The sequence below is a fragment of the Sciurus carolinensis genome, chromosome 7 (assembly GCF_902686445.1).
Source record: "Sciurus carolinensis chromosome 7, mSciCar1.2, whole genome shotgun sequence".
NCBI lineage: Eukaryota > Metazoa > Chordata > Mammalia > Rodentia > Sciuridae > Sciurus > Sciurus carolinensis.
In genome coordinates, this window is record NC_062219.1 from 38,697,161 (window position 1) to 38,719,033 (window position 21,873).

At 39.5% G+C, this 21,873-nt stretch overlaps 1 protein-coding gene and 1 non-coding gene across 6 annotated transcripts in view; one reads left to right on the plus strand and one right to left on the minus strand.

The window, feature by feature from the left end:
* Positions 1–7,050: 7,050 nt before the first annotated feature.
* On the plus strand, positions 7,051–7,124 carry Trnav-cac (transfer RNA valine (anticodon CAC)). The gene has a single exon. It is a non-coding gene; the product is annotated as a tRNA-Val (tRNA).
* A 12,771-nt stretch (positions 7,125–19,895) lies between these two features.
* Trmt11 (tRNA methyltransferase 11 homolog) overlaps positions 19,896–21,873 on the minus strand; it is a 49,554-nt gene continuing 47,576 nt past the window's right edge. For 2 of the 5 annotated variants that reach the window (XM_047558861.1, XM_047558860.1), the window contains exon 13: positions 19,900–20,627. In XM_047558861.1, coding sequence (XP_047414817.1) covers positions 20,496–20,627 — 132 coding nt within the window. In that variant the 3' untranslated portion in view covers positions 19,900–20,495. Of the gene's footprint in view, positions 20,628–21,873 lie in introns of all 5 variants that reach the window. The other 3 variants (XR_007109529.1, XR_007109530.1, XM_047558859.1) reach the window with 2 other exon arrangements.

Here is a 21,873-nt window from a genome sequence, read left to right on the forward strand (position 1 = left end):
CTCACCACTTCTGACTTCTCTCTCCAGAGGTTGCCAACTTTGGACCAGCAGTGGAATGTTCAGGAATATAAAATTAAATAATATCACCAGGCATAACCATGTCAGCATGGTCTTCTTCCCTGAGGTCCCCATGATCTGATCCAGCATCCCATCCCTCACTCCTCCTCCTAGATCTCTGACCTCAGTTCCTCTCTTATGAAACATTCAAGTCCCAGACTCAGAAGGCACAAATCCTCCCAGCTTTCTGCCTCAGGCTGTAAAAGTGTTTGCTTGCCAATTGTTTATTTTTTCTTGGCTCAGCATAATTTCCAACATCATTAAGAATGACAACTTCTGTCCAGAGACCATTGCCACTCAAAGTGTAGCCCATGGATCAGCAGCATCTGGCTACACCTTGAAGCATGATGGAAACAGAGACTCTCAGGCCTCACTCCAGACCCATCTGCATTTTCACAAGAGCCCTAGGGCATATGTCTGCACATTAAAATTTGAGAAGCTCTGTTCTAGAAAATAGAAATGTCTGTTATAACACAAAGTTTAATTCATTCTTTTTTTAAAAAAAAAATCCCTAACTATAAGACATCTTTACAAAATCAAACAGAACTGTTACAGAAATATTTTCTTAGTTTAAGTTCCACTGCATTTGTTTAATTGAAAATAAATGCTAATCAGATGTTTCCCACATTCTCAGGGAAATTTAGTATCTCTATACCATGTTTGCATCATACAACAAGTTTTATTCTAAGTTTCTAAACTTAGGGTGTTTCCATATTAATTTATGCATAAAGCCCACTGAATCTCTAATTTATTTTCAACTAAAAATAACTTTTCCCTTTATTTATGTTATGGAAGTGTTTTAGTCAGTGTTTGTTTTCTTTGTTTTGTTTTATTTTGCCACTGTGACCAAAAGACTGGGCAAGAAAAATTTTAGAGGATGAAAAGTTCATTTTCTGCTCATGATTTCAGAGGTCTCAGTCCATAGACAATTGACTCCATTGCTCTGGCCCCAAGGTAAGGCAGAACATGGCAGCAGATATGGAGGAGGAAAGCAGCTCAGGACATGGCAATCAGGAAGCACCAGGGAACAAAATATAAACCCCGAAGGCACACTACCAGTGGCCTACCTCCTCCAACCACACCCTACCTGCCTGTAGTTACTACCCAGTTAATCCATATCAGTGGTTAGACTCTCATAATCTAAACATTTTATTTCTGAAAATTCTTGCATTGTCTAATACATGTGCTTTGGGAAGATACCTCAAGTCTACAACATAACAGAAAGCAAACATTTTTTAATAGAAATATCAGAAAATGAATATTTTTGGAATGAAAATAAATCAAACCAAGAAAATAAGCAGGCAGGGCATGTAGTTCAATAGTAGAGTGCTTGCCTAGCATGCATGAAGCCCTGAGTTTGATGCCCCAGTACCACAAAAGTATCAAAAACAACACAAAGTAAAACTACCCAGAGTTCCATGTACACATAACATTATTATATATAATGGACTACAGAATGTGATCACATGTTCAATAAATATTTATCTATAATATTTAATGGATACAGAGTATTGATTAATTTTGACATTCAATCAGCCAAAGTGTCATCAAGATCCATTTCCAATTTTTTCCAAAGGCATTATGTAAGTATGATTAATAGGTATACGTTAGTTATTCTTGAGGTTTGATTCAATTTTTTTATAAAGAAATACATTTGTGAGAAAGGTGTGTCAATTTTTTTTTTCTACTGAAGATTGGACCCAGGGACACTCTACCAGGGAGCTAGACCCCAACCCTTTTTATTTTTTAATTTTGAGACACAGTCTCAGTAAGTTGCTGACGTTGGCCTTAAATTTGCCATCCCCATGCCTCAGCCTCACAATCTGCTGGGTTATAGGCATGCACCACTCTGCCCAGGAAGGGGTGTGAATTTTTACTCAGCTCTCTGTATAGATAAAAGTAAAGTCTGCCAATTATCCTTTGATCATCATTGAGTGGATTGGCCTACAATAATGCCACTTTCTATATAACAGACCCATAAGTATACATGTGTTTTTTTTCTTGTCCTGGGACTAAATTACAACTCTTTAAGAATGTCCTAAGAAAGCTGAGGTTGTGACTCAGTGGTGGAGCACTTGCCTTGCATGTGTCAGGCACTGGGTTTGATTCTCAGCACTGCGTATAAATAAATGAACAAAATACAAATTCATCAACGACAAAAAAAATTTTAAATTATAAAATAAAAAACAATGTCCTAAGAGCATTTGAAAGCCAAAGTCATAAGTTTAAAAACTAAATCATTAAAAAAAAAAAAACAGTGAGGTTAAGTTTGAAGTTCTTCTCTACAATCAGGCAGGTAACAGGTGGCACCTTTCTTTGAGTTTAGGGCCTGCTTTTCAAAGTTTAATATATATATATAAATTTGATCCAGGATGTCATTAAAGCACAGGTTCTAAAATCTCAGCTATTCAGGAATCTGAGGCAGAGGATTGGAGGGTCAAGGTCTACTTGGACAACTTAGTGAGAGTCTCTATCAAAATAAAAAGGGCTGGAGACATAGCTCAATGGTAGAGTGACTTCCTAGCATGCATGAGGCCTTGGGTTCAGTCCCCAGTACTATATAAGTAAATAGATACAGAGTCCAATTTGGTAGATCTGGAATGTGGCCTGAGATTCTGAATTTCTAACAAACTTGGGACCATGCTGCTGATGCTGGTCCACAAAGGACACTTTGAATAAAGTATGAGAGGACTGAGCCTCCCTACTGTGCAGATCTGTGATTATTCTTTTACCTTATGCCATCCTTCATTCAGCCACATACTTCTCACCAGCATATCCCTTAACAAGAGGTCACTTACCTTTTGGCGGTTCTTAAAAATTATTGGTGGAGAAGAAGGTTGAAACCATTCACTACTAGTTTAGTGGATTTCATTTATCCAAGTGATCTTGTGTCTCTTGAACATAGAAACAGCATCAGCAAAGCTTCTGTCCTCTGATCTGAAAGCAGACAAGTAGTCTATTTTGCATTCTCCAAATGCTGCTACTCAGGAATCTAACATATTGACTTACACTGAGCCTTCCAAAGGGGACATTGTCATCAGAGTTGGGGGAATTCATTTCTCAATCAAAAGGAAAAAGGTGAAACTTTGAAACTGATCTATTATATGTCTGCTGAGCAGAGCCCAGGCCTTGTCCTCACCTCCAATAGTGACTAGCCACATCCTGTAAGCAGGGCCAACCCAGCCACTGCTATGATGTTCTTTCATCTGCCCCTTGTCAAAGATGTGCTGAGTGATGGAGTAGTCGGTGAATGGGCTTTTCTCTCTGGATAGAACTTGCCTGAAGAAGAGATGAGGGACCACACCACCCCTCTGGCATTTCACTTCTCTTGGGGGACAGTTTGAGCCCAAGAGCCAGTGATAAGATAAAAGTAAAAAAGGAACAGTGGATGTCAGGATCTGAGAGGCTGTATTTTTAGAGGCTGTAGGTAACAGAGCAGCTAACCCTTAGGACTAAGCAATTCCTCAATGTCTACACTTAGATTCTTGACCTAAGGTTCTGAATTTAAGAATGTAATAAAAATCCTGCAACCAGGTCTAGGGTAAGCATGAAGAAAGGAATAAGCAAACAGACCTGCTCCTGAAGAGGAAAAGTTACCTTGCTGTTGAAATACATCCACAGGGCGCTTGACAGGCTTTGTCAGGTCATTTTTATAGAATGCTCAAGTGTGAAGACTTTCCATGGTTACCAGAAATAGTTCTTGCCCACCTTTCCATTGACTATGATTTTTTTTTTTTCCTTCCTTTCCTCCAGGTAAATACTTTCACAGAGTCATCTTTGGACATGGTGACATGAAGGTGCTCGTCAATGGGCACCTTAGGGTTTTGGAAGTGCAGGCACTCAGGAGAGTAGGATGAATGGGCCAGGGCCCTTGTCCTAGAGAAACCTACAGTCTAGACTGAGAGCTACTGGTAGTAGAACACAGTGGTCAGAGGCACAGATCTTGTCAGTCAGATATGGGTTTAAACCCCATCTCCAGCAGAGCCACCATTAAACTGCTTGCATTGCATCATCTCTAAATTTCAGTTCCTTTATCTGTACAACAGATAAAATAATTCCAAGGGCACAAAATAATTATTAGAAAATTAGCTGGGCATGGTGGTGCACACCTGTAATCCCAGTGATGCTGGTGGCTGAGACAGGAGCAAGGCATGTTCAAGGCCAGTCTGAGTAACTTAGCAAGATCCTGTCTCAAAATTAAAAAAAAAAAAAAAAAAAAAAAAAAAAGGCTGGGGATGTAACTCAGTGGTAGAGTACCCCTAGGTGTTCAATCCCTAGTAACACCAAAAAAAAAACAAAAAAGTTATGAAAATTAAGCATTACATAAAAGGCACAATGCCACATATTTAGTATATAGTAGTATTTTTAACTGCAGTATTATAACTAATTGACTCCCCTCCCTCCCAGTCTCTGTCTCTGCTCAATAACTGCTTTTCTTACCATTCATATTTTTGTTCATATTTTCTTGCCATTCATAGTTTTGTTCTGTTCATGAAAGCTGTCACAGATATTTCTTTTAGCCAAATGACACCTGCTCCACAATGTATCCGGAAGGTAAGGTAAGGAGGAACACCCTGAATAGCAGGATTCACTCTTGGTTTGCAACCCCTCTAAGATCTTTCTGGGCTCTAGAATCTTAGAAGTGGATAGAAACTTAGAAATTCAGTAACTAAGCCAACTTACACTTGAGTTGTTATCTGTTCCATCTTTGACCACCAACAGGGAGAAGATAAAGAGAGAAAAGGTGTCTGGAACCCATTTATTCTATGATTCATTCTCCAAAGGAGAATATGAATAACTTCAAGATCCAAGGCAGGTTCCTAGACCTGTCTGAGGTACAGTAACCAAACCCATTCCAGCTCAGTTGTCTCCACAGGACTTATTCTTTTGAAATACTGCTGGGAACATAGGGTTACCTCTCTAAGCCCCTCAATTTTTGCCTGCCCTTTAGCAAAGATGCTCTAGTAGACTCAAGACAGCCAAGGTAAAAGGGAGGTAATCTGTTAGGCCATTAGGTCCTGACCTAGGTCCTTTGAGTTGCACTGCTGTCAAAACGCTAAAACCTTCTCCCATGAAGGGGGTGGGTTTGACTGACTGAAGTTAATGGTGCTGCTGACACACTTTCTGTGATTTCTTGAAGTCTGCCTGGGCAGAAGCATTTTAACTATTTTAAAGTAATTAGACCAAACCCATTACTAAGTTCCTAGTGTCAGTGAGTTTTAAGCAACTTGTTTTACCCAGTCTGTTTGGTTCACTGGATGAATTCTCCCAGTGTTACAATTTTCAAGCTCTGATTTATATTCAAAACTCACCAAAAAGCCACAAATTCTTTCTAGGCAGTGGGACTGTAAGCATCTTGAGATTCCTAAATAGAGCAAGCAGCTCATAGAATTGGTGCTTCCCAGACAACCCAACATAATTCACCAAAAAACACTCATCAAAAAGTGTCTGACTTTTCCCTAACACAGAAGATAAGTATTTCAAAGATTACCTAAGAAGACATAAACATTCAATTCCTGGCATCAGAAAGTTGGAGTAACCATAGACACCATCAGACACCACAATTATCTAGGGAGTAATCTTTGCTTCTTGCCTCAGAGGACTGATGGAGGGGAAGGAAGGAGAGAAGAGAGCCACAAAGTCCTGCTAACCTTGAACATTCTTCCAGGAATCCTGGGGTTGGGCTTACATAAACTTACTATGTATTGAATCTCAGCCAAAAAAAAAAAAAAAACACCTAAAAAAGGAAGAAGACTATGGATGGCATAAGTTTAATGGTCCTTTGATAAAATTGCACCAGAATTCACAGAACAAAACTCTTCTCTTCCACAATCACTGCACCATGCAAGACTAAAGGAGCCAGACCCAGAGCTCCTATCTCACTAGCACAGCTTTTCCAGGGCCAGGTGGAGGCATGCAGATGTGAGAGCCTGTGTTATCTCCGTCCCCTGCTTCCTATCTTCTGTGGATAAACAAGGGCTCCAGCCCCTGGCTATCAGGCCAGTTCCCTTCACACGTGCACGTTTAACTGTACATTGGGGTCTGCATTCCTTCCCCAAGTACAACTTCCTCTGAAGTAAATGACAAGCTTTGCCTCAAGGACAATTGGGGACATCAGTCCTGGAGCCCCATGACTGTCTATATTTTCTCCCAACTGACATGTCTTGACCATATCTATACTCAGTTGGAAACTATTCTACGAGCCAGAAAGGAATCAAGCAGGACAAGGAATCAAGAGGACACAAGCCTTTACTGACCCCAAAGGTGGTAGATCAGGCAGCTACAGAAGGCCCTGCATTCTTTGCCTAGGTAGGCTTCTAAGAGGGCACCACTTCTGGCTATATGACGCCAGAGTTCAAGAGAGGATTTAAAAAACCAATGGGTTTTATCTTCCTTCCCTATTGGACCCAATATCCTTTACATATCTGCAGTGGAAGCTTTGGAATCAAATGAAAGGGCTACTTGGCCAACGTTGTGAATAATTTAACCCTGTGCCTGATGGATTTAACTTTATGCTCTGGGGTTTCCCATCCCTGTCTTTATAACCCTTTTGTAACAACTCTTCAAAATGTATTCATCCACATCATCTCAACAGATTCTTACCCCAGCTGCGTGCCACTGTTGCACACCTGTAATCCCAGTGACTTGGGAGGTTGAGGCAGGATTTCAAGCTCAAGGACAATGGCAGCAACTTAATGAGACCCTGTCTCAAAATTAAAAAATAAAAAGGTTGGTAGAATAGACCTGGGTTCAATTCCCAGTACAGTGGGGTAAGAAGGAGATGACAAAACAGATTTGTATGCCAAGGCAGATAGCTAAAGAAAGCTTATTCTTTTTTAAAAAATACTTTTTAGTTGTCAAGGGACCTTTATTTTATTTATTTATGTGTGGTTCTGAGAATTGAACCCAGTGCTTCACACATGCTAGGCAAGCACTTTACCCCAGCCCCAGAAAGCTTATTCTTTTGATGTTAAAAAGGAGAAATATAGGGGCTGGGGATGTAGCTCAGTTGGTAGAGTGCTTGTCTCACACGCACGAGGCCCTGGGTTCAATCCCCAGCACCGCAAAAAAAAAAAAAGAGAGAAATATGACACAGATGAATTCGGAGCTGTCTGGCTAGGACTGGATGGTTGGTTCTTTGTTCTTGCTGTTGCTCTATGTAAGTGTTGCAATTAGGACTTCACATTTGGACTGTGTATTATTTGACATTGAGCTCAGCCATCTATGAGAACGGTTGTTTCAAGACATGGAGCTGGGTGGCCAAGGGAGGGGAAAGGGAGAGTGAGAAACTTTTTATCTGGGGCATACTTTTGAACTATTTTGAATTCTAAACGTGTAAATTTATTGCCTACTCAAAAATTTTTAAATTAAAATTTTCAAAACAGACTACAGAACTTTATAGAACACCGAGGAAGCATGAAAAAGATGGCTGTAGAACCTTATAGGAGTTCTGAACAAATGTCTGAACAAACATTTAAAGAGAATGGTTTAGGTGTAAAAAGAAATAGTATACACTAAAGGAGAAAAAGTTTCAATTCATTTAAGATTGAATACAGCACCCCACCTGTCCACCACTCCCGAACTCACTCAGTACCTCATCAAGAGAACAATAAGTGGAAGGTGACACGGTCTTGCTTTTTTGTTGTTGCTTGTTTAAGTGCCATCTTGGAACTCAGAATACAATTTTTCACAATTGAGCAATAATTAGTTTAGTCAAAGATTATGTGTAGCTTTTGAAGATTGAGTAACACATCTTTCATGCATCTTGTGCCTGCATTCATTGGTGGTTTGCATACACCAGACAAGCAGTAAATGGTGAAGAGTAGGCAGGGAGGAAGGGAGAGCCAGCTAGAGGAAAGACTGACAAGTCAGAGCCAGGGGCCTCCGTTCTGCCCTCCTCGCATCCTCATCAGTAAAGGGAGCTTACCAGGTTGCCCACATATGGTGACTCAAAAAAGGCCAGCTGCTCTTGCTAGTTTTCTTTAAGGAGATGGAAAGAGGTGCCGGGAGTCCTACATCATATTCTTTCAGGGAAGGCTGCAAGACTTGGGAGATAGCAAGATGGGTCTAAAGTCAAAGCTCTGAAACAGGCATCAAGGACCATTTTTTAAATTTATGACAGATTCCTTGAGGTTGATCAGTAAAACATTCTTTATGTATATTGCTACGATTTCAAAATCACAACACTTCAACAGCTCATTTGTCTTGGAGTAGAGAAGCAGCTCCCTGAGACAGTGTTTGTGTTTTCCTTGGAGATAAGGGCAAACACGAGCTGGCAACCCACAATCTTTATTTTCATCAGCTTGCTCTTCTACAGGCCTACACCGTCAGCTCTGTGTGAAGAGCGAAATCAATAAAAATCATCTCTCTCCTTGCAGGCCAACTCAAGACTGTTTCTTGGCTCTGGAGCAATTATCTGTCAGTCAGGGTCAGGGAAGTTTCTGCTGCATTTATTTGAGAAATCTCTTACACAGTATAACAGGGAACCTAGGAGAACTTTATAGATGGAGAAATGGAGCTTCCAAGGTGGTAATGCTCTGCTGAAGGCAGCCCTAAGTGTGTGGCAAGCCCAACTCAGAAGAGGTCATTAACTGGGACCTAGAACCCAGAGTGAAACAGTCCCTAGGGCAATGGCATACCACAAACTCCCTCTCCACAGGAGCCCTTTGGGGTCAAAGAAGTCAAACACTTCAGCCAATGACACCATTTTGAGCAGTCAAACACTTCAGCCAATGACACCATTTTGAGCCCTGACATCTTCACAAGACAGGGGTGTCATAGGGCATGAGCGTCATCTGACAACTTCCACTTCTTCAGTTCTTTGGTTGTCTTCTACCAGAAGTCTTCTTTGATCTAACCTCTCCCAGACCTATACTTTAAAATGTAGGTTTTGTTATGATTCAGATATGGTTTAACCAAAAGTTAAGAAGAGAATTGCCACTGAAGAGACAGTTGGTGCTTTACAGTTCTCAAGAGGGGACATACCATACACACATGGTCACACAGGGAAACAGGCCGTGGGGAAGGAGGGGGAAAAGATTTTATAATGGTTTCCATGGGAGGGAACAGGTGATGCAGGACAAGCAGGTTAAGCTTTAGCTTATTTGAATAATTTCAGCAGGCTCTGAGGTGTAGGGGCTGTCCTCATTGCCAGATATGTGGCCCTAGAGTGGCACTAGAGTAGACCTGGAAAATGATGGCCCAGACTGTAAGTAGGCCTGTATAAGAGAAAGTGGTATACAGGCTTCTTCAAACTGGCTAGCTCGCATATGAAAGACAAGGTGAATCCCTTACCACCTCCAGGGATTGGCTGGCTTTGGGAAGGGTAGTCTCTCCAGGGTCCTTGAAGCACCGTCAAAATGTCAGAGCCAGGTGGTTAATACATGAATACTCTCGACCTCCGTGGGTATTGGTTATGTGCGCCTCCCATACTCACCTGGGGCTCAGCCTATGGAAGGATACACCACACTCCCATCCCCAGCTTCCAGACCACAATAAGCTGAAGATGAAAAGTGTGTCTTATTCATCACTGAGAATAGGAACAAAGCATATAGGGATCTACCTGATAGACTCGGAGTTCAGCCCCAGGTCCTAATACATTAGTGGCACTCCCTGCTGCAGGACTGGGTCTCCTGTATCACTCACACCTGGTAGAAATGGGTCCTTTCCCCCAAAGCCTGATTTGTCACGATGCAGCCCCACTTGCCATTCTTCTCTCTGTGGGAACACACTCAGCATCAGGAATGATCTTCTCCTTGGGTTCAGAAAGCCAGATTGGAGGCAAAAACAAGGTTCTGCTGTTTTCAGGTTCTTGATCCATTTCTCCAAAACTCAGAAAGAAAACAAGCTCACAAATGCAAGATGAGAAACTACATTTTTACTCATTTATTTTGCTCCAAAAGATAAGAGTACTAAATTAAATGTCAAGGGACCTCGTGACATTTCTGGCAGCATTTGTGTGTGAAGCTTTTAACCAGTCAGTGTAATCCAAATTAGTAGGAGCTTCAGAGGCGGCTTTTGGCTGGTCCACAGCTGCAAAGAGGTTGTCACGAACTCTGCCAAATGCATAAGGATATATAAAAAGAGGGGCAGAGGGAAACTGGGATTTTTTGGCTTAACGTTCTTTAATAAATGAAAAAACAAATGAAACCCCAGATTTAATTAAAATTTTCCCCATAATCTGGTCTACCCTGTAATTTTTATGTTGCTGCCCAAAAGCTATTATGTAGTTACTTAAATAGGAGAAAGGAAAGGGAAGTATTTTTAATTTTAAAGGATAAGGAGAGGAAAGGAAACCCATTTGAGTTTTTCTTTTTCCACATCCTGAGTCCAAACAGTGGTGGCCTATGTATTTCTGTAGCAGGCTTTTCTTAGAGACAATTAACAATAGCTAATCAGTTTAACTTCTGACTCTATGATGTAACAGACTCCCTTTTACCATCAATAGAGTACATTCACGCGCACAGTATGGGCAGGGGTACACCACTCCAAAGTCAATGTCACACACAGCGGCTTCAAGTACTGCAGTGAAGCAGTTCCATGTCATTAGTAATTCTAGTATAAATTTCTTATAATAAACTTGGAATTGCCTGATCTGGTCTCATGAGTATTTAGTCATGTCAGTTCTCTTTGCCAAACACACATATCATGCCGGGGTAAGTGCCACAGAATGACTCTTAGAGCTGCAGAGTACATCTTAATCCCATGATTATTTGTCCAATACAGGGATCCTCCATTCCTCACACAAGCAATTGCTGTCTGGCATAGGATAGGTCTTTGTGATGATCTGGGTCTTAAATGTCCAACAAAGGTCATTTGCTCCAAGCTTAGTTGCCAGCTTGTGGGAGGAAATCAGATCACTGAGGATATGCCCTAAAGGGGATATTGGAATGCTGGACCCTACCTCTCCCTTTCTTGGCCTCCCCGGGAGGGTATGAACAGGTTTCCACCACCACATGCTTCCTACCTTGATGTACTATGCCACCACAGGCCCAGAGCAATGTGGCCAATCAAACCCCTGACACCATGAGCTAAAATAAATCTTTCCCCCTTTAAGTTGATTTCTTCTGGTATCTTGTCATAGTGACAGAAAGTTGATTAACACAGTCTTAAATATTCAAGTTTGCTGTGTTGTTCTTAAAGCCTGTTCCACAAGCTCCTCGTGTTCAGGATGTCCAAACCTAAATTCATCCTCCTTCCCCATCTTCTACTCCAGTGTGCATTCTGCTACTCACTCAATCCCCCAGGTGGAATCCTGGACCTCGCCCCTGCCACCTCTTACTAGGACCTGCTCACACACCTTTTAAATATCCTTCCAGTCAATCAATATTCTACCACTGGGTGGTAGTCTAACCAGGATGACTTCACTAACTTTCTTAATAGCATCCCAGTTTCTTCTTTGTTTTATGGTTCTGGGGATTGAACCCAGGGCCTCAAGCATACTAGGCAAGCACTCTACCACTGATCTATGACCCTAGCCCTAGCTTTCCAGCTTTTCTTCCTCGATCCCAAACCATACCACCAGAGAAAGAGTCAGACCAAGCCTGATAATATGGCTCCCCCCATGAAAATCCTGAGGTAGCTTCCTTTCTTCCTCTGTCCCATCACTGGAGGCATTTATCCTGAGAATACCAGAGATGTTCAAGAAAACCAAAGCCCTTCCTGCCACACTTTGTTCATTCATCAGTTCACACTTCATACTTCAGTGACTTTGAACTGCATGCAGCTCCCCTACACACCATGCTCCTTCTATGCCTTTGCTAGGACACTGCCTCACCTACCCTTACCTTACTTCCTCCCATGTCTTTCCCCAATTTAACCTGGCTAACCCCTACATACCCTTCAAAACCCAGTTGAGGAATGGTGGTATACAGAGATTTGTTTTACTCATTCATCAAACTGTTGTTATTCGTCATGCACTTTTCTGTATGAATAATGTATCTCTTGATAAAGTTATTATAACCTAAAAAAAATTAAAAAGGGAAGTCAGGCAATACCTCTACCAGGAGCCACCACAGGCAGGCTGGAATTGCTATCTTCATGTTCCCACAAAGCCCCCTGTAGCTCATTGAATTTAATCCAATGCTAGGATTACCCATCTCTCAAATACTGAAGGTTCCAAGCCTCCTCAGGGCACTCATTATGATTACTTATCTCTGACTCTGGAGTGCCTAGCATACTGCCTAGCATACAGTTATGATTTATCCATTGATAGGGATTAACTGGGTTATAACTGTAGACAGGTAGGGTGTGTCTGGAGGAGGTAGGTTGCCAGGTATATGCCTAGGGAATTTATATTTTGTCCCTGGCCAATGGAACTTTCTCTGTGCTTCCTGATTGCCATGTCCTGAGCTGTTTTCCTCCTCCACAACCTACTTCTATCATGTTCTGCCTCACCTCGGGCCCAGAGCAATTGTGTTGGTCGTCTATGGACTGAGACCTCTGAAACCATGAGCCCCAAGTGAACTTTTCCTCTTCTAAGTTGTTTTTGTCAAATCTTTTGGTCACAGCAACACAAAACCAGACTAAAATACATACCAATATGGCCTGAATATCTGCTGAATGAATGAATAGATGAGTAATACATATCCTATGTCTCTACTATTCCACTCCCATTCTTGAATTCTCACTGAGATTATTCATTTATCTCCTGTTCTGCCTCAAAAACATTCTGTATCCCCTTGCCAGAATCTCTTCCTCTTCTTATTTTTATTACTGGGGTACTGGGAATTGAACCCCAGGGGTGCTTTACCACTGAGTTACATCCCCAGCCTTTTTTTTTTTTTTTTTTCTTTGAGACAGGATCTCACTAAGTAGCTGAGTGCTGGCCTTGAACTTGTGACCCTTCTGCCCCAGCCTCCAGAGTCTCTAGGATCGTAGGTGTGTGCCACCACAGCTGGTCCATATCACCTTTCTAAAACATCACTCCTTATTCTCAAATCTGCAGTCTAATGTCCACTTTCTGTTGTTTACAGTTGACAATACAAATTCCTTCCACTGACATTCAAGGTCCCTCACAATTTGACTCCAGTCTACCTTTTCCCCATTCTCTCCCACCATCACACCCATGAATCTTTCACTGCAGTTAGTCTAGTGTGCACTATCTCCTAACCTCAACTTGAATACGCCCACATTTGAACTGCCCTCACACTATTAGGACACACACTTAATCTGGAATGTGCTTTTTCCTTCTTACCACTTAACAGAATTATTTTAATTTCTAATGGCCTAGAGTAAGCACCATAACTGTGAAATTTTTATTAAATTACCTGCTCTACAGAAATTCTCCTCCCTCCAAACTGCACTGATGCTTCTGGTGCTGCCTAATCTGTTCTGCCTTATATGGGGGCATAGGTCTCATCTCCCCAACCACACTGCAAATTCACTTGGATTATTTGAACCCATGTATAGAACTCCCTTGGGGATCAACCAATCACCAATAGAGAAGCCTTAGAACATTATTAGAGTAATACATATAACCAATTCAGAGGAACAACAGTTGCGACTAAAATAAAATAGAAGAAAAATTTTAACACTTCTTGGAACATATAGCAAAATACAAAGAAAGCTAAAAAAAGATAATAAATCAACTAGAATATTGATTTGCCTGCTTCAATAGCAATAACAAAATATACCTGGTATAACGATCCTTTTCCATATTACTACAGAGCCCTCTTGAGTGCTAGTTTTTGAGGAGCTTCTCAGGCTGAGACTCAAGCTATCAATCCCACCAATTAGAAGACTTAGGTACTTGACAAAGGACAAAATATTGCACTATTCAGAGTTAACTTTCCAAGCCTGCAAAGGCTTGGTAAAGAACTTCCAGAGAAAATACAGAACAAATGCAGAGCAAATTTACAAAGCTCAAAAACTCCAGAAGTCTTTGGAATGGTAGGGATCCTGGGAAGTCTATCAGATACCAAGGTTGAGTGGCTTTTGCAATAAAAGCTATAGTGCTGACATACCAAATGGTCCCAAAGCCCAAACACATGACATAAATTAGTTTCAAGGGCCAAGGCAGTGTGGCTGGAGTCAACTGATCTGACTAGAATAGCAACACTGTAATCTGAGAAAGTGTCGATAGCAATGACGCACAACCAATAGCTCTGGGGGCAGGAGTGAGGGTGGGGGGGGCCTGAGGTAATCAATCTGCCAGGAACAGGAGGGAATAACACTGAGCAGTGTGGACTCCCTTCCTGCAAGGCAACTAGGCCAGTTCTCGGCAGGAGCCACAAGGCTGGTACCAAATGGCAGCCTCTGTATCAGAAACACAGATCCTTTACTTTGTGTCCCATCTGTAACAGTGTGCTGCCAAGTCCAGGACAATGATGGGATCAGGCAACGATGACAGCAATTTGGGTAGTGCTGGCTCATTCAGCAGATTGATGCCAGTGGGTCACATCAGGGCGTAACTAGTAACAACGTGTATCTATATGAATGCCCCAGACAGTTCTATCAGCAACCACATTTGTTCCCACTGTTTGAAGCCATAAGGGTATCTGCCAATATATAGATTTCCAAGTGGCAAACAAATCATGTGATAGCAACAGCCCAAGATTCAGTAAAAACATAAGTAAATTCATCAAGGAGGGTACTGGCCAGAGCTATGAGAACAGTCTTGAGTTCTACCCACTGACTAGACCAACCACATTCATTTTCAGTTCTGCATACCTGATATTGAGGTTGAGTGGTCATGGCAGCCCACAGAAATATGACTGTTTTTCCGCTTAATCAATCCACTACTGAAAGAGATAATGGTCATTTAGAGCAATTTCATAAAATGCATCCTGAAAGTATTTTAAACCCCTTAAAAGTAATCTTTTAGGAATCTTTTTAGAAGAAAAGAACAAATTTTAGAAATTCCAATGATTTTGGTCCAACCAAAGCAAGATCATCTGACGGTATCTATTTTAGCTTTGGAAACTCCTTTTCTGTTTGTTTGTTTGTTTGTTTGTTTGTTTCTAAAGTTGATCTTAATCAGTAGCATTTGCCCCATGACCAAGAATTATCCCCTAAGTTCCTGTCTGGTTTTAACAGAAAAAGTACAGCAGTTTTCTAAGGTAGTGAGGCTGACTGTTTAAGAATTTATCTAGAATTCTTTGGGGACACGAACACACATTCTCCACTAGGCCTCCTTCATCAGCACTGTGAACTCAATGTAGATCAGTAAAAGACCAAACAGTAGTCAATGCTTCACCTATTTCAGTGGTCCCTGAAAGGCCACAGTTCCTTAATCATAGCGAGGACCCAGTTATGGGGGTAGGGTAGCTATTAACATCTCTGAATGGATCTAAGGTTGGCAAGATAGGTAACTTGGAGGGGCTGAACCATACGGGGTCAGGCTGTTGTCATTCTTTCTGAACATTATATACCCTGCCTTTTTATCTCCCTGGCTCTACCATTTACCTAGTTTCTGCCTACAGGGGTTGTTTTCTTCCTTCTGCCCTTAATGTAGGTTTGTGTCCCTGTTACAATTATATAACATAAGGCAGAACTTTCTGCTTACTCAGGACATATCCCAGTACTGTTCCAGTGGATGGACCTGGAGCTAACAAGCAGATTGGTGAGGAAACTCCTATCCCCAACCCATCCTAATCAGAGAAAATGGTTAACAATACCCTAGAGTCCACTTGGGTAACTGTCTCTGAAACTTCTTCCTGATGTCTGGCAAGCAACCATGGCCCCAACTCCTCATCAGCAGGCAATAAAGTTGAGGACCATGTAAAATCAGGTTAACCCTTAAATTTGATCAACATGTTTGCTAGCAATTCCGATCAACGTCCTTTAAATGCTGTTAATGGTCCAGTCTTCATCTGCTCCCAGTAAGTCATGTCTCAGTCAGCATCCTCTCCTAATTACCAAAGCTATCAGGAAAGTGAAGAGTTTGAGATTTTGCTCTAATACAAGCTAACAAGTTAATCTGCCAGTTTCATGGGCATCAGTAGAAGACAAGAGACTCCTGGGTCACATTTAAAGAACCATCTAACTAAGGACATAACAAGCAGCATGATTATCAGCATGATTTCATAAGTTCTTCCTTACACCCAACACCCAGAGGAGTGACTTAGACAGGTTCAGATTGGTGCCAACACCACATGAGACAAGTTTCAGTATAAGGGAGAAACCTTGAGCTTAGAGAACTCAAATCTCTTTTATTAATGGCAGGTAAGCGTAATGTTTACTCTGGAGAGCACAACCTCTACTCAGGGATTGAGGGAGGGTGGAAGGAAGAAGAAGGGAAGACTCCATCTTCCAAGGCAGTTTGCTCACTGTAAAAACAACCTGGGTAGGACAGTCTAAGAAGAGGGACTACAGTATATTATTTAGAAAGACATTCAGAAATGCAAGAGATCTATAGAGGCTTGCTTCTCCACAGGTATACATTGTAGAAAATGCAAACAAAAACAAAAACAATGTTTTGTTGTTTGTATTGAAAGTTCTACAATTTATGGTGAAATACTTAAGTTTATGACTTATTCGAAACTATTATAGAACTCTTACAGATTTTTAGAGCTCACCAAATACCAAGTCTGACAATCTCAACCCACTTCACCAGCTTCATTAGATAAAATACTCAGCCTGCTTTGCTTTCTTTCTTTTTTTAAATTTGACTAACTTCACACATAAGTCCAGCTAATCTTCACTGCTGGATGTTAGCCAAAACAGAGTTCTTCTGATAAACCCTCAGGAGAGTCAGGGAGGCTTGATTAAAGGGGAGGTTTTAAAGTCATAGATTAAAATGTCAAAGCAGATTCCTTTTGAGGCAATTCAGTTTGGTATGACTACAACATGATTATCTTAGTAAGAACTTTCAAATTGTAGAACAAAAATATACTAAGCACATCCTAATAACCCAAGAAATAGGGCTACCGTTATGTAAGGGAAGCTGGCTTATCTTAACATTCATCTATGAAGCCCCATTTTGTTCCATGACCCAGGCTTCTTAAGAGACTGCCATGACAATTAACACCTCCATCCTCTTAAGAGCCTGTCTACAATGGTCTATGAAGAAAGGGATAAGAGCCAAATTCAAGGTTGGCCTCAATTATGTCTAAATGTCAACGTGTTTTCCCACACAGTGAAACATGAACATCCTGAGGCAGACCTCTTTTAAAGGAATAGGGTCAGGTTCCCTAGGTTTTTTTTTTTTTTTTTTTTTTTTTTTTACCTCAAAGGATAAACAGAAATGTGCTGTCTCTCTGATTCTATGGCTAGATAGAATCACAGATATGTTTATCATTCCATTATAATTCCTTATACCCTAGACTGTATGTTCTCAAACCACTCTGTTTTAGAGAAGATCTCAAATGTTTTAGTAAAGTACAAACACCATCAATCTAGTGTTATTGTGTCCATGTGTATGTTCTGGATTAAGGCACTTTTTTTGTTTGGATTATGAACCACATTACGTGATAAATATCTGAGAAAAATGGGAATGGGTAAGTTGGAAATGAAAGTAAACTTCACTTATTCTATGATTTCAATCCTTCTAAGAAAAAAGACCCTTGCAAGTGTTTGGTTTTCTAAATAGTTTTGTAATAGAACAAAACCATAATCTTGCAAAAAAAAGAGCCAAGGTTCTTATTTTGGGATAATTTATTCTCTTTTGGTCAAAAAGATCAATAATAAGGTCCTCAATTTCCTTGGCAGCACCCACTGCCATTCCCACCCCTGTGCTACATGAATGAACTTATTTATTTATGCCCTATTATATCTACAAAAAAAATTTTTTTTAACCTGGAACTATTAACATCAGGTTAGTTCCATTGTGCTTTTTCAAGGAGATTTACTAAAATGGATTTAAAAGATCATTTTCACCAAACAAAAACTTCATTTTCAATTAAGTACTATGCTTTATTCCATAACTCCAGATTAAAAGAAAATTGCTTGATAATATTTCCAGTGTAAGATTCAGTAGTTAGGTAACACAACTTTAACATCTCAATTCTGAATGTAAGAAAGGTCAAACCCTTGCTTCTTTAATCTGCATTGAATATAAAACAATTACCTTAAGGCTATTTCCATGTCTCAAACTTTCACAGCACATTTTCCACCCAATCAAATAAACACGCACAGTATAATACATATAGTGATGTTAACGCATAATCCATTTCCCCTAACAAACCTGAAGCAAGGTTTTTTAGTTTTAATTACCATTTTTCCAAATAGGGGATCTTAATAAATGAATGAATATTTTCAACATGGAAATAGTGGCAACATTGACTTACCTCCCAGAGCTTAAACAGTTTGATATTGCTCAATCCTTAAAGAGTTAGTCATAAGAAAATTGGTGGTGAGTTAGCTCAAAGCTGGGTCACCCTGGGCAGGAAGTGGCTGAGAAAATTTTAGAGATTTTAAACTTTTTAAAAATTAGCCAGCCACTTTAGCTAAACACACCCAAGACCACCTACTCTACTTTTCCCTCCCAGCTCTCACAGCAAAAAAAGTACTCACCAGAATGGACAGGAAGGAGGCACTTCTGATGAAACACCACCAAGGTAACCGTCTGGATTTTATGGCCATTTAATATATGCCAGAAACAAAATTATAGATTTTGTCATATTATAAACATTAAATAGGCCAGTCCACAGACCACCTAGGCTTCCCTCCCAGATTATACTGTAAATTCACAATGCAGGACTATCAGAAATGCAGACATCTTGCTAGGTGATATTCCTGCTAGTAAGTGCATGTGGAATACAGCGGTCACACAAAAAACTAAAGCAATCCTGGGAATGATCTCCTATAAATTATGCAGAAAGTAATAAGATCCTGATGCCAGAAAGTCTCTCTTTTTAGAATGAGAGGGCTTGAGATCTGTACAATAAAATCAAAATTGGTTGAAAGTGATCAGGTTTTTTTTTCATTTCTGAATATCACCTTTAAAAATAACTCTACAAATTTTTACTGAGTCTAACATTTCAGTAATGTGAAACTGAACTTACTGATATGAAACCAAGCCTCACAATAAGTGAAGTTTATTTCACTTTATTAATTGAAGACAATTAGTATAATAAAAAAAAATTTGACTTTTTTTAATGTTTTAAGGACAAAGTGGTTAAAATTAATGTTGCAAATTTCCAGAACTATTTGGACTAATTTTTGTGACAATCCAAAAAAAAGGGCTAAGCTAAAATCTCATATTCCAATTGAGTCAGCTACCAAGTTTCATACCTACCCCCCATATAACCTCAAAAAATTTAAAGTAAGATGGTTTATAACAGAAATACTGAAAATAAATCATCCTCAAATACTTTTAGATTTTTCCCATTGGCCACAAATCACATCCAGAAACCCAAACAAAACAATCACTGAAATGTTTGAGATCTGCTGCTGAAATCAAGAGCTGTGAGACAAGAAAAGGAGAACGAAGCAGCTAACCCTACTCTCACTCTCTTCTTGGGCAGCACTGGTCCTCTCAAGCTCCTAAGCCATGTAAGTTAATATTGTGAGTTCATAAAAGTCAGTAGTAACACTTAAATAATAATAATAACATAAATAAAAATAGGCTCTGGTTAGAGAGAGGGGATCCGTTTACTGCTGCCCTGCTGAGGTACATTTGACCACCAAAGGCAGGAAAGCTATTAGCATCCTGAATTAATGGGTGCAGTGGTTTTCAAACAAGATATTTCCATGATGGACACAATGTGGACTCAGCAAAGTTTCTCCTTCAAGAAAAATATAGCTTCTATTTCAAAGAGCACTGATTAGGCTTAATACCATTAGGGAACCATCAAGGATTTGTGTTGTTGTTACTGCTTTTAACCATCAGTTACTTTCTAAACCAAAATTGGGGGTAGTTAACTTGACCGACAGTCAAGATTTAGGAATGCAGGAGCAAATCCAAGGTACAGACGAGCTTCAGATGTGCAAGGTCTTAATGCTTTGGAACCTTGTTAGGTTGTCAGGTCCTAGCTGTTCTTGTGTTTTTTGTCAGTAAGAATTCATTTCCCTCTTCATATCCCTCCTGAAAAGCACTGAATACAATATGATTTTAGAAATTATCAATAAAGTTTATTGGTAGCAATGTAATCAATTACAATTATAAACCAAACTAAACAAATTTTCCAAATGAATAAACCTTAAGTTCTATTAATTGCCTATAACATATCTGGCAGACATATTTTTAAAAATCAACAATATTAGTTTTCTTGGTAAATTAATTGTAAAAATGTAACTGTTGAGTCAATCCCCATTAGTACCTGAAAGTACAAATACAAATCAAATAAGGTTCAAAAGACCTCATAAAACATATGACTAAATAGTCTAAATACAAAGACAATTTTTAATTGCTTGATTTACTTCATAGCATTTTTTATACAAAAAAAAAAAAAAACCTTAGAACAGTACACGTTTTTTGGATTGCACATAAAAAGTTCACCTCCAGATGTCTTTTCTGTCAGATATTTAATCTTTCTTCATTGTCAAAATATTAATTTTCATTCCTGGTTGGATTTTTCTTCTTTGATAATTCTTTTTGTTACTCCACTGAAATATTTCTCACGGAAGGAATTATGACCTTGGTATGGCAGAAAATGATCACTTAGCAGATGTGAATACTGGTCCCGGTTCTGGTTGGTAAGAAAATCCAAAATACAAAGATGTACAAGTTATTTCTTTAGTTAGCCTGCAACCAATGCAATTATTTACTCTAAGCAAAATCTTACTCTGATATATATTTGCTTTTCTTTATTACTTGAAGGAAAAAAATATGCAATCATTTTTTATCTGGATCATCATTTTCACTTACTTCACCTCATCTGATCCTCACAATACTCTGCACAGAGGACACACACTTTTACTACCCAGAAAGGACAAAGAGACTTGTTCTAGTTTACAGTCAGTACTACAACTTTCTTCTGATTCTTAGTTCATCACACACTGAAATCATCTGTAGCTATGGATAAGAATGAACAAACCAAGAAGCTTCTACTCAAGAGAAAGGTATGTACCAGAAGATTACTGAATGTGTACGATGTCATACAGTCACATAAAACCCTTCAGGGTTATGTTTATATGCAGTGAATGAAATAAAGCTTCCCTAGCACAGCAGATGAATATTTAGGCTAAACAAGAGATTTCTACACTTTTAGACTTCACATATAAGTAAGGGCTAATGCTCAGATGGACACTTTTAGACACTGGAAATATCAATCTGGGTTAGAATATCAAACATATTTTGGCATAGAAAACTGAGGGACAGGAAGACTGGCAGGAAACATTAAATCTCACGCAACTTCACAAACCATTACAACCTGTAGGGGGTGGGAAATCTAGTTAGAAATAAAATATTATTTCTCATGTACTTCCGAAAATTCATATTGAATATACATAAATTAATGTGATTTTAAGAGGTAAAGCATGATGCCTAATTTTCTATTCTGATTTCAGTATCAAAAGGGTAGCTAAAAATAACATCTAAAATATAACAATCCTCAAAATATTATTTAATTTTTGCACATTCCTGTGTGATATGAATAATTTCATCCTTCCCTTCATATCTAAATAATAAAAACCAAGATTTAGCCAAAACAACGTTGACTCATTTGTTTATTCAGAAACTATTTTTGTAACACATTTTTTTTTAAATCACATAAAAATTATTAAACATTCCCAGATTTCTTGGTTCATCAAAAATAAACAGGTGGCTACTTAAATTTTATGGCACTAAGTGTGTTACAATTACAACTGCCACAAGCACATGAAAACATGCCACTGGTTACTAACTTTAGTCTATATACAATCGATAAATTTTATGTAGTCAACCTATAGGCATATAACTAAATAGCAAATGAAAATAACATTTACTAAGTATTT